At 38.1% G+C, this 19,271-nt stretch overlaps 2 protein-coding genes across 18 annotated transcripts in view; both read right to left on the bottom strand.

The window, feature by feature from the left end:
• Positions 1–32: 32 nt before the first annotated feature.
• ZNF382 (zinc finger protein 382) overlaps positions 33–19,271 on the bottom strand; it is a 79,591-nt gene continuing 60,352 nt past the window's right edge. For 12 of the 17 annotated variants that reach the window (XM_073885272.1, XM_073885267.1, XM_073885275.1 and 9 more), the window contains one exon: positions 34–3,687. In XM_073885272.1, the coding sequence (XP_073741373.1) occupies positions 2,264–3,687 (1,424 nt within the window). In that variant the 3' untranslated portion in view covers positions 34–2,263. Of the gene's footprint in view, positions 3,688–19,271 lie in introns of all 17 variants that reach the window. The other 5 variants (XM_073885269.1, XM_025854484.2, XM_073885268.1 and 2 more) reach the window with 2 other exon arrangements.
• On the bottom strand, positions 11,990–14,040 carry LOC112810705 (rab5 GDP/GTP exchange factor-like). Its single transcript, XM_025854497.2, is given in 2 exon segments — positions 11,990–13,102; positions 13,310–14,040. Coding segments are annotated over 2 exon segments (1,494 nt in total). The 5' UTR covers positions 13,988–14,040; the 3' UTR covers positions 11,990–12,286.

Raw genomic sequence — 19,271 nt, 5'->3', positions numbered from 1 at the left:
TTTGACAGAGAGAGACACAGTGAGAGAGGGAACACAAGCAGGGGGAGTGGGAGAGGGAGAAGCAGGCTTCCCGCCGAGCAGGGAGCCCAATGCAGGGTTCGATCCCAGGACTCTGGGATCATGACCTGAGCCGAAGGCAGATGCTTAACGACTGAGCCACCCAGGCGCCCCTCCAATTTAATTTTTAAAATGTAACCATTTTGTGGGTCAGGAATTTGAGAAGGCTTTAGCTGAGCATTTCTTGCTTGGGGTCTTTCAGGTGGTTCTAGTTGGATGTTAGTAGGGGCTACAGTCATCTGAAGACTTGATTAGGTGTCCCAGCTGGCTTATTTAGTTGACAGATGTTACTGGATGATGGCTGGGAGCTTAGCTGGGGCTATTAACCAGGTGCGTACATGTAGACTCTCTAGCATTATAATCTCAGGATGGTTACACTTCTTCCTGGAAGCAGCTTTCCCCAGAGTTAGAGTTCCAAGCCTCATCTATTCCCTTCTGAAATTTTCCTTTCTTTAGTATAAATTTTTTGATGTTGTATAAGGAGTGAGCTATGGCTAAAGTCTTTCTTATGATCATTTTTTTCCCCCACAACCCCCAACACACACGTGTGTTGGGGGTTGTGGGGAAGGACAGAGGGAGAGAGAAATCCCAAGCAGGCTCCTGTGGGTGGAGCCTGACTCAGGGCTTGATCTCATGACCCTGAGACCATGACCTAAGCCAAAATCAAGAGTTGGACGCTCAACTGACTGAGCCACCCGGACACCCCTTATGATCATTTCATTTAGAGTTCCCATCCAATGTGAATTCCATGGTGTTGTGTATGAACCATAAGCTTTTCCATATTCATTTTTACACATCCAGCAAGATATAGGCTATAGGTAAAAGCTATTATCCCCTGTTCTCTTTACTATACTTAGAAGATTTTTCTCCAGTTAGAACTCTCTAATGCAAGGAAGCATGCTAGGAGCCTTCCTTTCCTGAGTATGACTTTTGGATTTCAAATATGGCATTTTTGTGGCTAGAGGCAATCTCACATTTATTACATTTGTTTGGTATTATATTACAGTTTGGGCTGTGGCTAAAAGCCTTTGTACATGCGTTATAATTGGATTCTCAGTTTTCATATTTGTAGAATTTCCCTCTAGCATGAATTCTCTGGTTGGAACCATCACCATATCGCTAATATTCACAGTTGTTTTCCTTCAGAGTGAATTATCTCATGCTGTGAAAGTTCTGAGTTGTTTGGTAGTATCTACCAAAGCTGACCAAACACATATGCTCCAGGACCCAGCAATTCCATTCTTAGTATGTACACAAGAGAAATGAACATATATACGTACACCAAAAAGCTGGGGCACCTGGGTGGCTCAGTTGGTTAAGCGTCTGCCTTCGGCTCAGGCCATGATCCCAGGGTCCTGGGATTGAGCCCCGCATCAGGCTCCCTGCTCAGCAGAGAACCTTCTTCTCCCTTTCCTCTGCCTGCCCCTCTGCCTACCTGTGCTCTCTGTCTCTCTGTCAAATAAATAAACAAAAAATATCTTAAAAAAAAAAACCAAAAAAACAAAAAACAAATATGTTCACAGAGGCATTATTTTTATGACCCTAAACTGTAAACAATGAAAAAGTCCATCAAGAGTAGATTGGATAAATTGTAATTTAATCATATGATGGAACTCTATGTAGAATAGAAATAAATGAACTTCTGCATGCACTAATGAGTCTTACAGACATAATGAATGAAACAAGCCATATATAAAAGAATACATGATTTATAATCCAATTTATATAAGGTTCCTAATATGCAAAATGTAATTTATAATGTTAGAAGTCAGAACTGTGGTAAATTTTGAGGAGATAACAACTAATTTTTATTTCCTATTTCCAACGAGAAATACAGTTCACACTTCCTTTCTTTAAAACACCTCTGCTCACAGTGTGGTCCACAGACCACTGCCAGTTGGTCAACTCCTTATTACTGGCTCACAACAAGGTATGTTTTGAAATTGAAAATAAGCAATTTTTAATGTTTGTAGAAACTTGACAGAGGAAGTTTATGCCTGCTGAATCTAATAATAAAAAATTGAGGGTGGTATTTTCAATGACTATTGTCATTTGTCTAGTCATTCTTTGTGTTATATAGGCTCACAAACAGTAGGTAAATTTGTGGAATAGTACCTAAAACTGTTGAATATTATTATATTTGCAAGCTACATCATGTATAGGGTTTACTATGACTTCAAAAGTTTTTACTGAAAAGTCATATTCTTTACTGAATTCCCAAGGTTTCTACCTTGTGAGTTTTTTGATGTACAATGAGGTTTGACTTACAACTGAAGAACTTCCCACATTCTTTACATTCATATGGTTTCTCTCCTGTGTGAGTTTTCTGATGGCGAATGAGGTTTGATTTCCTACTAAAGGCTTTCCCACACTGAGAACATCCATTGGATTTCTCTCCTGTATGTATTCTCTGATGAACAGTGAGGATTGCCTTCTGGCGAAAGGACTTCCCACATTCATTACAAATATATGGTTTTTCCCCAGTGTGAATTCTTTGATGGAGAGTGAGGGTTGTCTTTTGGCAGAAGGACTTCCCACATTCACTGCAAATATAGGGTTTCTCTCCTGTGTGAGTTCTCTGATGTACAGTGAGCGTTGTCTTCTGGATAAATGCCTTCCCACACTCATTACATTGATATGGTTTCTCTCCTGTGTGAGTTCTCTGATGATCAATGAGGTATGACTTCTTTCTAAAAGCACTTCCACACTGAGTACATTCATAGGCTTTCTCCCCTGTGTGTGTTTTGTGATGTCTAGTGAGAGTTGCCTTCTGGCGGAAGGACTTCCCACAATCCATACAGATGTAGGGCTTCCCCTCTATATGTGTTTTCTCGTGTAGAGTGAGGGCTGTCTTTTGACGGAAAGCTTTCCCACATTGATTGCAAACATAAGGTTTCTCACCTGTGTGAATTCGTTGATGTTCAATGAGATATGACTTCCTTCTAAAGCTATTCCCACAGTAAGGACACTGAAAGGGTTTCTCTTCTGTTTGAGATCTCTGATGCACGATAAAAACAGACTTCCTGCAGAGGAACTTCCCATATTTGCTGTATGCATGGGGTTTCTTCTCAATAAGAGTTTGTGAATGGGCATTGAGATTTGACTTTTCGATTAAGGCTATTCCATCTTTATTGTATTCAAAGGGTTTTTCTCCTCTGTGAGCTCGGGTATGTGTAAATAACATTCCTTTCATAAGGAAGGATTTTTCACATTCATTATGATCTAATGATTGCTCAGGAGTTTGAACCTTCTGATGTTGAATAAGCTCTTGTTTACCACTCAGACTCCTTTCTGTTTGTTTATAGAGGTTCACTGTAGTATGAATTTTCTCATTCTTAGTATTGAGGAATGATTTCTCCCATCCCTTACTCTCACCAAACTTCTCTCTTACAGGGCTTATATTTCTACTGACTAATTCCGAAATATTTTTTAAAACCTTTCCATCAGGCTTATATTCACGTAGCGTTGTTTTTGAAATAATACGGTTCTTGCCTACGGTAAGTGTTTTCCCAAAAATATTACTTCTTTCCTTAATTAGTCTTTTGTGGTTGATGAATATGACTGATCTGGAGTGCCTGTCTTGGTATTCTTTGAACTTCACTAAAACATCTTCAGTTTTTCCATCTTCTCCTAGAAAAGAATAACAACATTGTAAGTTTTCACATAAATGTTATGGATTGGATGTATATACAAACAACCCATTGTGCAACCGTCTGCCTCACTATTTTGGTCTATACAAAGGCCAAAATAAAATACCTCTTGGTAGGGAAAATTCATATGACATAAACACAAATCCTGCTACACAGTTAAAGTGAGGAAACGTTGGCATAAGAAAAGAACACTCATATCTTTGGCATATTGTAAATATAAACTACATTGAGCAGGTCTAATAATCACAAGGACAAGTAAACAGAAGACAAAGGATGATGAAAGTGGGATTGTTCTTGGAATGGGCAGATTCAGAAATAATGGAGTGAGCTTATTAAGGGTACTAACCAGTAAGCAAGGAAAATGATCAGGTAGAAATGAAAGCCTAAATATTATTCCCTCGTGCCTAAATATGTGTTATAAAATACTTCCATTTGTTTCTTCCTCACTTGCATGTAACCTATTCATGGCAAATGAACTTCCTCAAGCACTCCTTTCCTAATGTTGAGAGAAACACTGTTTATAGCCTAGGCCCTAACTCTCCACACAACTTATTTTCTCTTGAAAGGGAAGACTTTCAGAAACCTATTTCCATTAGGAGTTGTAAAATAAACCAGACAACAAAGCATACTTGAAACATGAATATAATCACTGTTGTATTCTGACTGCTGTTACCATCAATAATTCTCCTGACCATCAGTTCTAACTTTTCCTCCTTTCATTTTCTGAATTACTTTTTCAGTTTTCAGGAAGGATGGGTTTAAGTTTTTCTCCCAATGCAGTAACATACCTTAACTCTGCTATTCCCTATGGGGAATGTGAAGGCCTAGATTCTTCAACTGTATGTTTACAGCACTGACCGACTCTAATATTTTTCTTTTCTTTTTTTCTTTTACTCTATTATTTTTCTTATAATTCTTGGCTATATCTGATTATTGTTCCCTTACTACCACCCATTTCTAGTATGGTAATTTTAAATATGGATTCATCTTACCCTTGAATTGTGTCTTATTTACAATAGCCCTTAACTGGTAACTGCCCAAGTACTCATCAAAAGGTAAATGGTAATATTGTGTCATGTATGTATATAATGTGATACTACTCACCAATAAAAAGAAAAAAATCTGATACACAGTGGAAAGAGATGAATCTCATTTTTCAGAGTGAAAGCTTTATGCAAAAGAGTACATATTATACAATTCCATTTATGTGCAGTTCTAGAACATGCTAAAACTAATCTGTATTAGTAACTGGAGTAACATCATCTTTCTAAGGACCTTAACCACCTGCAGGGACATTCTATTATTCAATTTATCCAAAGCCTTCATATATTATTTGTATCCTTTAATGTCGAATTTATCTGAAATTAGATTATAATTATAGTCTGGACCATCCATTTCAAGAACTCTTTCAACAACCTGCTCTTTTAATATGAATATTATATGTAAAATGCTCAATTTGATAATATTGCCTTCCCAACTAAAACTTATGCTCTTGGATGTCAATATTTTATTGACTATCTTCTTAGTATATGTTAACACACGGTTATCTGAGATAAAGGGATGTGATCTTGGCATGTATATATATATTTATTTATTTATTTTAAAGATTTTATTTGAGAGAGACAAAGAGAGCACAAGCAGGGGGAGCAGCAGAGGCAGAGGGAGAAGCAGGCTCCCCACTGAGCAGGGAGCCTGATGCGGGACTTGATCCCAGGACCCCTGGATCATGACATGAGCCGAAGGCAGTAACTGACTGAGCCACCCAGGTGCCTCTTGGCATGTATATTTAAAAGAACTTATCATTAAATGATTTCTGAATGGATAGGAAAGATGTTTTCCTTGCATGGAATCAAAGATAGTCAGGTAACTATTGGATATCTAGCCTCTGTTACAAACTACAGTAAGGAAAAGTAAAAGAACCTTTTTTTGGGGGCAACTGTTCAGATGGGAAAGAAGCTTGATCATACCAGAGAATGCGTCTGTTTGCAATTTACAGACATAAGTAGAATGTGAATGCAGAAAAAAAGGAATTGAACATGGTCTGGAGAAGTCAAGGAACATTTCACAGAGGAAGTGAAACTTGATCTTTTAACTAAATGATATACATGTTGTATTGTATAGTAAAGAATATAATCTTGCCCAAAGAGACATCTGACATTTGCCTTTGGCTTCTGGGAAGTAATCTTCTAAGCCCTTGGAATATGTATTTGTTTGCCTGGGAGCCTTTGGGCAGCTAGTAAGTCACAATGTAATTTAGCATGAGATCTTAGAGCCACATGAAGAGTGTGATTAGGGTGCATGCTTTGGGTCACAGAGTATCAGCTTGACCTCTAAAGGGGCTGAAAACTGAGACTGGCTACATGTACAGTTAATCATGCCTATGTTATGGAGCCCCGATATAAACTCTGGACAAGGGGCTCAGGTGATGCTTCCCTGGTTGGCAATATTCTGTAGGTATTGTCACACCAGCAAGGTAATTTTGCCCATGATTCCACAGAGAGAGGTCTACTAGAAGCTTCATGTTTGGTACTTTCCTGGACTTTGCCCTTTCTGCTTGACTGATTCTAATCTGTATTTTTTCTTCTGTAATAAACTGTTAACTGTGAACATAATAGCTTTCAGTAAGTTCCATGGATCCTTATAGCATATTGTTGATACTAGCAGTCTTGGGGACCCCCGAATTTACAGTTGGTGTCAGAAGTGAGGGTGGTCTTGTGTATACTGTGTGCGCTCTCTGACAAATAAATAAAATCTTTTTTTAAAGATTTTATTTATTTATTTGACACACAGAGAGAGATAGAGAGCACAAGCAGGGGGAGGGGCAGGCAGAGGGAGAGGGAGAAGCAGGCTCCCTGCTGAGCAAGGAGCCCGACACGGGGCTTGATCCCAGGACCCTGGGATCATGACCTGAGCCAAAGGCAGCCGCTTAAGTGACTGAGCCACTCAGGTGCCCCTTAAATCTTTTTTAAAAATCAATAATCAAAGGTATGACACAACTGATTGTTGTATTGCTCTAGGAAGATCAAAATATACACTAGAGTTTAAATGGGAGAAGTGGGCTGAAAATGTCTATTTGAAAGCCATTCACATAAAAAACAAGAAAACCAACTTGAGAATGGATCAGATTATTATAGTTTACAGAACTTTTTTTTTTTTTTTAAGAGAGAGCGTGCAGACGTACAAACGGGGAGGGGGATATGCAGAGGGAGAGGGCAAGAGAATCCTGAGCAGACTCTATGCTGAGTCCAGAGCCTGACACAAGGCTAGACCCCACAAGGAGACCAAAACCTGAGTGCCCTGAGTGGAAACCAAGAATTGGATACTTAATTGACTGCACCACCCAGGTGCCCCAACTTATAGGACTCTTATAAAAGCAAGAACTGAAGACGAAGAAAGAGCCTTTAAGGATATCAACAAGAGACCACTGAAATAAAATCAATTTATTCAATAAATATTTATTTTCCTAGGCAATAAAGGAGGGAGGAAAAGACATGAAGATGTGAAAAGGCACTCAGGGAAATAGAATTAAAATGAGTTAGTTTTTTTTTTTTTTACCCAAATCAAGGTGGGTAGGAATCAGGAATCTGAGCACTATGATATGGAACATGGAAACTTATTGGAAATAAATTTATTTTAAAAAAGTGATACTAAAATTATCTTAGGTCCACAGCATATGGATTTTGAAATCTGATGGCAGGTGTCATGGTGAGAATAGGATGTAAGCCTGACTGCAAGAAACAGTTAAGACACTGCACAGGGAAAGAGAGGAAAGAAAATGAAAACTAAGAGGAAGCTATATTAGACAATGATTTCTCTTTTTACTTTTTGGATAGATTTAAGAATGCCTATAAAGAGGAGACCAAACAAAAGAAAAAAGAGGACTGAAATGTTAAAAACACGAAAAACAAGAAGAAAGGCCTAAACCAGCAGTTCCCAAAGTGTGATTTATGGACCTTAGTATATGAGATCCTTATGTGGGAGGCGGGGAGGGGGAGAGGTAGTCCATAAAATCAGAACTATTTTTGTTAATAACAACATTCCATTTGTCTTTTTAAGATGGGTGTCTGATTTGTACTTACGGAATTTTAATTTATGAAGGTGACTAACTGATGACATAGGCTGATGCCATTAAATGATTTTCAGTACATTTCCTCCTTTGTAGGGCCAAATGTAGGAGCAGCAGGCTTGGTCAGGAGGCAGAAAGGAGAGAGGGGAAAGCCTATGCCAGAGCCTTTTATGGGACTTGCTTCCATGGGAAAGGGCAGGAAAAACAGTTTAGGATTTTTTGAACAGTGTTGGAGGCTATGGGTTACAGGGGTGGTCTTTAGTTGTATGTACCCGGCCCTGGGTGATTTAGGGCACAGGAAATGTTGGCTTGGTGTGTGACAGTTAGGTAAAGGAGGTAGTTGAGGGTATGGACTTGGGATTGGTTGGTTTTTATATGAAATGTGGGCTTACCAACAGGTTGTTTACTGTCTCTATGAATTAGCTAGCTCTGGGAGGGGCAATCTCTCCCCAGCCAGCAAGGCCCTCCAAAGTTGTCAAGACATCATAAAATATAGAAGATAAAAAATACGATTAATACAGTGAGTAAAATGCTGGCACATCAGCATAAATGAAAACACTTGCACCAATCTATAATAGTAATCACTACATTTCTAATCCATAAGAAAAAAGATTTCATGTAAGACTGTTTTTGATAGAGCAGGAAAAAATCATTAACTTTTTAGATCTCCACCCTTGAGTACACATATTTTCAATATTCTGTGTGATGATTAAAGATGTATGCATAAAGCACTTCTGCTGCATATCAGAGCATAATGTATTTTGTGAGGAAAAGTACTGGTGTAATTATTTGAATTGAGAACTGAATACAGGGCCCTCCGTCTCCTCCTGCTGCATCCAAAAACAGAATGTTCCTGTGAAACCTTTCATAAGCTGAAATGGCATAAAGCGAAGAAGCAACTACCATTAATTTATACAGAAAAACTTTTGAGCATTCCCAGATCCAAAAAATAACCTCTCTTCAGCTTTTGTGACACATCTTGCTAATGGATATGCAAAATAAATTGAGGTAAAGCACAGATGCTCAAAGCTATGGCAGCCTGATGCTGAGATGCTGAGTGTAGTTTCGGGGAAGGAGCTTGGCAGTGCCTTTACAGCTTGCCACAAAACAAACACTGAGTATTATTTTTGCTTTTCACCTTGTTTTGTAAAAGCAAAAATCTTCTTCGGATTTCTTTTGGTTAGTGAAAACAGGTACTAATGGAGGTCTTTAGTAAAACCAAAGTGGCGAAACAGGAACTTTCAAAAAGCAGGGGATATCTATATCTACTTTTGGTGGAACAGCATTTTTACTTGAGAGTACACTGATTATTATTCAAACATGGGTATCTGGTAGACGTTTTCTTTTTTTTTTTTTAAGATTTTATTTATTTATTTGACAGAGAGAGACACAGCGAGAGAGGGAACACAAGCAGGGGGAGGAAGAAGCAGGCTTCCCACAGAGCAGGGAGCCCGATGTGGGGCTTGATCCCAGGAGCCCTGGGACCATGACCTGAGCCAAAGGCAGATGCTTAATGACTGAGCCACCCAGGTGCCCCTCTTTTTTTTTTTTTTTTTTGCTTTTATTTATTTGTCAGAGGGAGAAAGAGCACAAGCAGGGGGAGCAGCAGGCAGAGGGAGAAACAGGCTCTGCACTGAGCAAGGAGACTGATGCAGGACTCCATCCCAGGACTCTGGGATTATGACCTGAGCCGAAGGCAGATACTTAACCGAATGAACCACCCAGGTGTCCCTCTGGTAGATATTTTCTTGAACAATGTGAGCATGTTAATTCAAGGAAAACATATGCTAATATTTGTAACCAATGATAAAATTCAAGCTTTCAAACAAAGGTCATTATGTTGGAAAGCTTGTATTTGCTACTGCGAGCTTGTCAGCTTCCCAGTTCTTAAGACTTTTCTGATGACATTTCTGATGATATTAACAAATGTAGCCTTTGGTGTTTTTTTTAAAGTTAATATTATATATAGAGATATGTCAAAATTTGGAAGATGTTAGATGTCACTGAACTGTTACTTTCCAAATGATTAATACATAATATTACCAAAAAATGCATGGGTAAAATATCCATTTAAGTAGACCATTGGATTTTACGGGTTTTTTTGTTGTTGTAGTTCGTTTTTTTTAGATGATGATTTGGGATGAAGAAGATAGTTCTATTTTTTTTTTAAGATTTTATGTATTTATTTGAGAGAGAGATAGTGACAGAGATAGAGAGAAGAGAGCATGAACGGGGAGGAGAGGGAGAAGCAGGCTTCTCACTGAGCAGGGCACAGAAGTTCATTGTTATGGTTTCAGATTCTATATTGCAACTAACTGTTCAGGAACTACCAATTGTTACATTTGGGTGTAGTATTAATGAAGAATATCTATGACAATCTAAAAAGGTGCTTAAAATATTTCTCATTCGGGGACACCTGGGTGGATCAGTTGGTTAAGCGTCTGCCTTCGGCTCAGGTCATGATCCCAGGATCCTGGGATGGAGTCCCGCGTCGGGCTCCTTGCTCAGCAGGAAGCCTGCTTCTCTCTCTGCCTGCCACTTCCCCTGCTTGTGCTGGCTCTCTATTTCTGTCTCTCGCTCCCTGACAAATAAATAAAATCTTTAAAAAAATATTTCTCATTCAAACTACATATAATGCATGAAGGAAGGTTTTCCTCATATGATTCAAACAACATTTTACAACAATTTGAATACAGAATCAGATGTGAAAATCAGCTATTTATTAAATAAATTTCAATTATGTAACAATTCCACTTTTGTCACTACTGTTTTTCTTTTGGGAAATAGTTATTTTTGTAAAAATATGATTTTATGTCCACATGTAATAAGTTTATTATTTTTATATTGTTTTAAAATGAATTAGTAAAAATTTTTTGTTTTAACTTCTAATAGGGTACACACACACACATGCACAAAGTTCTTTTAATCCTTAATAATTTTAAGAATATTAACAAGTCCCAAAACTAAAAAGTTTGAGAAAGTGCTTATCTAGATATCCAGATTATGATAATGGCAGAGAAGTTAGTTTCAAAACAACCTTTCCAGCTGATAACAATGATAAGCTATGGACCAGCTGTAAAAGACCAACTTGTTTTAAAGCACTGAAGAGTGATCAAAAGCAGGCAGAAACTGAAGTGGATATAACGTTTGAAAAGAAAGAAACCACACTACCTAAGATCTACATTTACCCAGGTTTTCCACTGTGGGCCCTGGTAGCTTGTGCAGCACACAAGGACAGATAGATCTTTGGGAGAAAGCAGGAGTCATCCTGTGCAGAAAAATCTGAGATCAAGTTCAGGGCTACTAGAATAAATTGAGGAAAAAAATCTTAAGACAAAATCTGAGAATGGAAAAGTTATAGAAGGAGAACCCCCAAATTAGCATAAACCTCTCCTCAAAACCTTGGTTAACTGCATCTGCAGGTCAAGACTGCAAGAAGCACAAAGGGAAAAGAAAGTTGGAGCACTGGGAGAATTGATTAAAGATTTCAGCAGCTGTTTAGCCCTGGAAAAATAGTTTTTAATACCAGTCCTGTGCCAAATCAGAGGAACCTAGTGAGAGGAACCTTTGGTCTTTCTACTGAAACCCCAGAATGGCTAACGGCTGCATCCCAGGACTAAGAGAAACACCATAAAACTAAAGGCAAAACTGAAGCTGAAACAGAAATCATCTAAAAAACATAAAAGCAATCTTAAAAAGGAATCGATATGAGCCACCAAACTGCCTTCTGGGTGAAAACTCAGCAATTTTCAGAGGAAGAAAAAGAATCCAGCATCTTGACAACATATTATCTACAAGCTTTTCCTGAGAAGAAACAGGAAAATATGACCAATAGAGAAGATAAAAAATAGTCAACAGAATCAGACAGATATATGTCCTCTCCATTAAAATTACAAGATAAGGAATTTAAAATAACTATAGTAAATATGCTTACAAAATCTACAAGAAAAGGTGGAAATATGGTTAAAGATGGAGAATTCAGGAAAGATAAGAAAATGCAAACTTTAAAAACCTTGTATCTTAAATGCAAAATTCACTGGATGAGTTTAACAGCATAGGAACATAAGAGAATGGGGAATCAGTACTTTGGAAGTCTGGTTAACAGAAATTACCCAAACTAAAAAAAAAATATATAAACTTCTTAATAAACTCTACAGAGAATAGGTTAAAATTATTTAAAATGTAATTGAGAATAGCACAGAAAAATAATTGTAGAAATATTGGACAAAGTTTCTTCAAATTTGCTCTAAAACAAGAACTCTGTGAATGTGCTAATTTACTTATTAGTTCTAACAGTTCTTTTTTTTTTTTTAACTCAAATAAATAGTATTTTATTATTTACTAAGCTTCCCCTGCCAGGAAAAACAAAACAAAACAATCCCCACAAACTGTACCTTTAAAAATGCTCTGACATTTATAAGCAGTTAAGTCATAATCTAGATCCCAATCATGGACTGTAGTAAGGGCTAGCTACAATTTAGGCTCAAATAAATACTACCCATGTAAATTTTTATCATCCTGCATAAACTTGAGGTTACAATGGTGGAGGAAGTTTATAATTTTCAACATTTTCAGAGTCAAAAGCTGCTAAAGATTGATTTGGGGGTTTAATTTCAAGCGGAAATTTCTCAACAATGTCTTGAGCCTCTTTTCCAATTCCATCCGTCCACTCTATTAGATCTTTTTCAAGTTTCTTGGCTTCACTCATGATCCTTTCTTGCCGTTCATTTAACTGAGACAGAAGATCCAAGTTCTTATACATTTGCTTAACCCCTAAGCAAGCATCAGGAACCCAATTCTCAGATTCCTGCTTCCTGGGAGAAGTCTGGCTGGACATGTATAGATCAAAATCTTCCTGACTTAAATTCAAAGACTGAGCGTCTAATTTCTCAATGAAAGCCACAGCACAGCACAGATTGGTGAAATAGTAGCCATCCTCCCCAGCCATCAATCGGCTTGGGTTGCAGAAGTGGGTGATATACTGGATATTGGACTGAAGGCGTGGGGGGTTGCCCTTAGTTGGTAAAAAGTCATCAGCTGAGGCTGGCTCATTCTTGGTGATCTTAATGGCATTGAAGATGTGCTTGCTGCACTTGGTGATGCAGGCCAACTTATCTCGAGGTACACGCTTTGAATCCATTTCAATGATATCTGTGATTGCTTTCACCACCATAACAGATACTTCTGAAATTTCTTCATTAACAGGGACACAAAGCATCTGAGGTGTAACCCAGTGCAGGACTCTGATCCTCTTTTGAATAGCGAGATCTTTCTTCTCATTATCTGTAGTTTCTGGACAGAACACATATTTATAGAGACGAGTCACGATGTACTTTTTTTTTTAAAGATTTATTTATTTATTTGAGAGAGAGAGAATGAGAGAGAGAGAGTACATGAGAGGGGGGAGGGTCAGAGGGAGAAGCAGGCTCCCTTACTGAGCAGGGAGCCCAATGTGGGACTCGATCCCGGGACTCCGGGATCATGACCTGAGCCGAAGGCAGTCGCTTAACCAACTGAGCCACCAGGCGCCCACGATGTACTTTTTGATCTGATCCATTATCTTCTCAACTCTTTCTGAAGGCACTTTTCCATGAGTCTGCATTCTTTCATCCACATTCTGGTAAAAATCCTGAGTACACTCTGACTGTTCCTCAATGCTTAAATTCCTTTTGTAATATATTGTTTCCAAAAATATCTTGGTCTGCTTATAGATTTCTTGGCCTGTCTTGTGGAAGGTCTTGAGAAATTCTATGAACTCTTTAGACACTCTATCCGTTTCATTGCTGGCTTGCCGGTTTATGGAAGGACTGGGAGCTTTTGCTTCCTGAATTTCTGCCTTTTTTGATCCAACCCTGGATGAAGCACTGAAGAATTTCTTTACTGTGGTAACGTTGCGGGTCTTCTCATTGGTTTTCTTTTCTTCAAACTTGGAAAATGTGAGGGACTGGGCCCCTGGGCCGCTCTGACTGCTGGCAAAGGCCTCTTCCTCCTCCCGCTTAAGTCGCTCTGCCAGTTCCCAATCCTCCTGAATCTGCTTCTGCCTTGCTTTGTGGTACTTTTCCCTCCAGCACTTGGAGCAGAAACCCTGCCAAGCAGGGTTGCCATAGTAACCACATCCTTTCTTGCAAAGGAGCTCTGACTGATCCACATGAATTCCCTGGCATTCAGACTTAAGGCTCATCTTCTTCCTGCTGGTCTGCGGCTCCAAGGGCATCGGGACCAACACTCTCCGCGGGTCGCTCGAGTGGGTCCCTCCTCCGCGAGTCCACAACCCGCCCTCTTGTCAGCCCGCCCTTTCTCCTCTAACAGTTCTTTTTCAGATTCCTTAGGATTTATTAGGTACACAATCATTTCACCTACAAATAAAGATAGTTCCTTTTTTTTTTTAAAGATAGTTCCCTTTCTAATTGGTAGCCTTTTAGTTTCTTTTTCTTGCCTTATTGTACTGACTTGTGTCTACTACAATGTTTAATAGAAGTGGTGATAGTGGGCATCTTTTGTTTTGATCTCAGAGGAAAAGCATTCAGGCTTTCTAGCTTGAGTATGATGATGGCTATAAGTTTTTCAAAGATACCCTTAATGAAGCTGGGAAATTCCCTTTGATTGCTAATCTGTTCTAAGGCTTTATAAAAGGAACTGAATTTAATTATTTTCCCATGTCTACTGAGATACTTTCATGGTTTTACTCAATTTTTTTCTAGTTACATTAAGTGGCACCTCATATCCTTGACTTTAGACCTCTTTTCACCTTTATATGGGGAATTACATAGATTGATTTTTTTAAAGATTTATTTTAGAAAGACAGAACATGGGCGTGAGGGGCAGAGGGAGAGAGAATATCAAGCAGACTCCGCACTGAGCAAGAAGCCTGATGTGGGGCTCAATCTCACAACCCTGAGATCATGACCTGAACCGAAACCAAGAGTTGGACACTTAACTGACTGTGCCTCTGATTTCTGAATATCAAATCATCTTTGCTTTCCTGGGATAAGCTCTTTTTAGTCATGAAGTTTTATCTTTTTAAAATATTGCTAGGTTCTGTTTTATAATATTTTATTATAGATTTTTTTCTAGCTTCATGATGTTGGTGTGTCGTTTTTTTATTTTTATAGTGCCTTTGGTTGTGGATAATGCTGGTCTTATAAAATGAGTTGGGAAGTGTCCTCTCCTACTCTATTTGTTGATATAAAATTACTTGTTTATTCCCTAGTTGTCCTTTTAATGTCTGTAGGATCTGTAGTGATGCAGCCTCTTTAATTTTTAATATTGGTAATTTGTGTCTTCTATTTCTTATTAGTATAAGAATTATTAACCATATTAGCTATGGTTTATTAATTTATCAATTATTTTAACAAATCAGCTTTTGGCTTCACTCATTTTCTCTATTATTCTTCTGTTACATATTTCACTGATTTCTGTTTTAGTCTTTATTTTTTCCTTTTACTAACTTAAAAAAAAAACTTTTCAAGTTTATTTAAGTAATCTCTACATCCAATGTGGGGCTTGAACTCCTGACCCTGAGGTAAGAGTTGCATGCTTTTCTGACTGAGCCAGCCAGGCACCCCTGCTTTTACTAACGTTTGAGTTTAATTTATTTTTCTTTTTCTAGTTACTTAGGATGACAGTTTAGATCCCTGATTTAAAAGGATAAAAAATTAAAATGCTGCTTTAGTTGCATCCCACAAATTTTGGTATATTGTTTTAATTATCATTCAGTTCAAAGTATCTTTAAATTTACTTTAGGATTTCTTCTCTGATTCCTCTTATTTGGAAATGTGGTGATTAATTTCCTAATGTTTGATAAATTTAGAGATACATTTTTTTAAAGATTGAAGTATAGTCGACACACAACATTACATTAGTTTTACACATAGAGATATTTTTGATTGAATTACAGTTGATCCTTGAACAATGTGAGGTTGGGGCACCAACCCCCCACACAGTTGAAAATCCATCAATAACATTTGACTCCCCCCCAAAACTTAACTGCCAATAGCCTACTGTTGACCAATAACATAAACAGTCAGCACATATTTTGTATGTTATATGTATTATGTACTGTATTCCTAGAATAAAGTAAGCTAGGGAAAATAAAATATTATTTAAAAAATCATAAGGACTATACTTTTTTATAAAGACACTATAGCACATACTTTATTTATAAAAAAAAAAACCCACGTATAAGTGGACCTGCATTATTCAAACCTGTGTTGTTTAAGGCTCAAATATAATTCTGTTGTGGTCAGAGTCCATATTATGATTTCAGTTCTTTTCAACTTGTTGATACTTGTTTTATGACCCAGCATATATGGTCTATCTTGGTCAATGTTCCATGTAAAATATTCTATAAAGATGAACTAGATACAAATGATTGTATAGTTTTTCAAGCATTCCATAACCTTACTGTTTTCTTTGTTCTGTCAATTACTGAGTGAGAGGTGTTTATATCTCAAGCTATAATTACATTGCTCCTTTCAGGTCTATCAGTTTTGTTTCATGTAGTGCATGCATTCTCAATGAGGGTTTCTCCCAAGGGAGCAAAACTTATAATGGGGAAATGAAAAAAGGTTTCTTAGATATTTTAATAGCCTGTGGCCCTCCAAATGGCAACAGAACATAGATTATAGTATTGAAATTTAATGGGGGGCAATTAGAAAAAAATCTCTAAAAATACTCTCTAGGGGAGTGATAATGATAAAAAGCTGAGAAACACTGATGTATTTTGAAGCTCTGTTAGAACTGTTATGACTTCTGATGAAGTGTCTCTATCACTGTAATATTCTGTATTCTGAAATCTACTTGGATGTATAGCCACTCCCACTTTCTTATGCTTAGTGTTTGCATGTTTAATAGAGTCTGATTCCATTTTTGAGGTCTTACTCCTGACAACTTCCTAGACCTGCCCTTCTTTTTTCCCCTCTTGCCCCACACCTGGGCAAGCCAATAAGAGAACTTGTATGCTCTTTCTGTTGGTGCTGGCAGGAAGTTTAAACTACGCAATCACTAGCCCACATGTAGAACCCTCACCTAACCTACCCTCCAACCACAATAAACACGAAACCCAGATACACCCTCTCGCACTCACAGACCATTTTAGGACCAGTCTGGGAATCTTCCTTGCTCTTCCCAGAAAGCCTCATTATGTCAGATTTTAGTCTTGACATCAGAAGTCAAATTTTGGGTGAGTAGGGTAGGTTGTTAATTTCATCCTGACTTTGGGCAACCCAAGAGAGTATGATATATATTTTTCGTGTTTTTATGTTTCACCTTCCTGTGTCTTTATATTTAATATTTTTAATATACATCACATAGTTGGGTCTTCCTTTTCATTTCAGATATTAAATCGTCATCTTTAGATGTTTCATTTGGTTATTTCTATCTTTGCTATCTTGCCTCATTATGTTCACTTTTGCTTTACATCCTTTATAATATTGAGGTCATTTATAATGACTCTTTTAGCATACTTGTCTGCAAATTATTCCACCACCTCTACCTTTGTTAGGTCTGATTGTATTGGCTTATTTTTTTTTTAATTGACTGATTTGTTCCCCGTTTATGGGTCATATTTTCCTTCTTCTTCATATGTTTAATAATTTTTTATTGGATATCAGACATTATCAGTTTAATGTTGTTGAGTTTAACACATGTTGTATTTTCATAAAGAGTACTGTCCTTTTACTGGCATTCCGTGGCAGCCATAGAGTTGCCCACAGGACCTCCCTTCAGGAAAGAACTTGCCATTCACGTGCAAGAAGTGTAGTTAATTGGTGCCTGGGTGGCTCAGTTGGTTAAGTGTCTGCCTTTGGCCCAGGTCATGATCCCAGGGTCCTGGGACTGAGCTCCGCATTGGGTTCCCTGCTCAGTAGGGAGCCTGCCTCTCCCTCTCCCTCTGCTGCTCCCCCTGCTTGTGCTCTCTCACTCACTCTCTCAACTAAATAAATAAAATCTTAAAAAAAAAAAAAAAGAAGTGTAGTTACCTGAGAGCCTGCAATTGTTAGCATCTTCAGGATACTCTTCAGATAATGAATCAAACCAGAGCTTCCACAGGAAGTTCCCATCCAAAGACTGAACAGTGAGAAGGTACTAGAGGCTGGCTATTTCTCTCCATGGGGCACTCCTCAGATGGACAGTCTTTGCTTCAGACCAGTTAGGTTGGTTGAGACTTTGTCAGGTCTGCACAATGGTCTGAGGCTCTCCCTGCCCAAACCTGTTAGCATCTCCCTCTTTCCTTCCATAGGTTCCAGATCTGTATAATAATCTAATGGCTTTCTATGTTTAATCTTACTTTCTTCTCCTTTATATTTTATAGATGTACCTCTAAGAAATCTATTATACTCCTAACTCTATCTCAGTATCTCCATTCTAGAGGACCCAACAGATACATAGCAATTATTTTTGGGTTGGTTTAATCCTTTTGATGCTTTTGCTTAAGCTCTTTTTAAAAAAAAATTTAAAAAAGATTTTATTTATTTGAGAGAGAGAGAGAGAGAACACGCATGGGGGAAAGGGCAGAGGGAGATGCCAACTCTCTGCTGAGTAGAGAGCCCAATGTGGGGCTTGATCCCAGGATACGAGGAGCATGGACTTGAGCTGAAGGCAGACGCTTAACCAGCTGAGCCACCCAGGCACCCATTTAAGCTCTTTTATGGCAAATCTTGCAAAGTCTTTAACCTATGGCTAATCTAGCCCCATTTATTAGGTGTGGCCTTCCTAGGGTGTCTATCTAACATCCTATATCAACAAGTTCTCTCCGTTCTGGCTGGAAAGAAATAAAACGATTCTTTGTACAGGAGGCTATGGGAATTGTTCATCTTACAACACCATGGTAGTTGTATTTTCCTTAGAACATGTCTTTGTCTAGTCTCACAGAGTTTCACCTATACGTGTGCAGGCTTGTATTTAGCCAAAGATTCAAGGAGAACCTTTTCCAGATTTGGGGAACTGTTTTTCTGCATAGCTCACTTCTTTTGGGAAGTATGTCCTGGAAATTTTAGCCACCTCAATCTCCTTGAATGCCAATGTCAGTCTTCTCAAGTCAGTAAAATTGCCAGGTTCTTTTTGGATTCCTTTCTCTGTACTGTAGTCTGGAAGCTGCTTTCAGATGAAAGCCTGGGATGAGGTAGGGCTCATCTCATTTGTTTCTCTTCTCTCAGGAATCCAGGCCTGTGCTGCCTGTTGTTCAATATCTGAAAATAGTTTTGTCCAGTTTTCTTTTTGTTTCCTGTAAGAGTCTAATTCCAGACTCTCTTACTTCCTCAGGGCTGGAAGCAGAAGTCTTGAATTATAAAAATGCAGGCCCAGATGACTTAATAATGATTTTCATCAAACATTTAAGGAAGCAGTAATACCAATATTACATAAATCCTATAAGAAAATAGATGAAGAGGGAACACCCCCTGTTTGATATTACTGACAGAATTCTGATACAAAAACTTTTCAAGGACATTACAAGAAAACTATAGATCACTATCCTTGGTAAATCATGCATAAAAACTTGC

Source organism: Callorhinus ursinus, unplaced genomic scaffold (assembly GCF_003265705.2).
Source record: "Callorhinus ursinus isolate GAN/ISIS: 27379988/994484 unplaced genomic scaffold, GSC_fseal_2.0 scaffold61, whole genome shotgun sequence".
Classification (NCBI taxonomy): domain Eukaryota; kingdom Metazoa; phylum Chordata; class Mammalia; order Carnivora; family Otariidae; genus Callorhinus; species Callorhinus ursinus.
The sequence above is the reverse complement of the archived record's forward strand: the minus strand, read 5'-3'. Positions and strand labels throughout refer to the sequence as shown.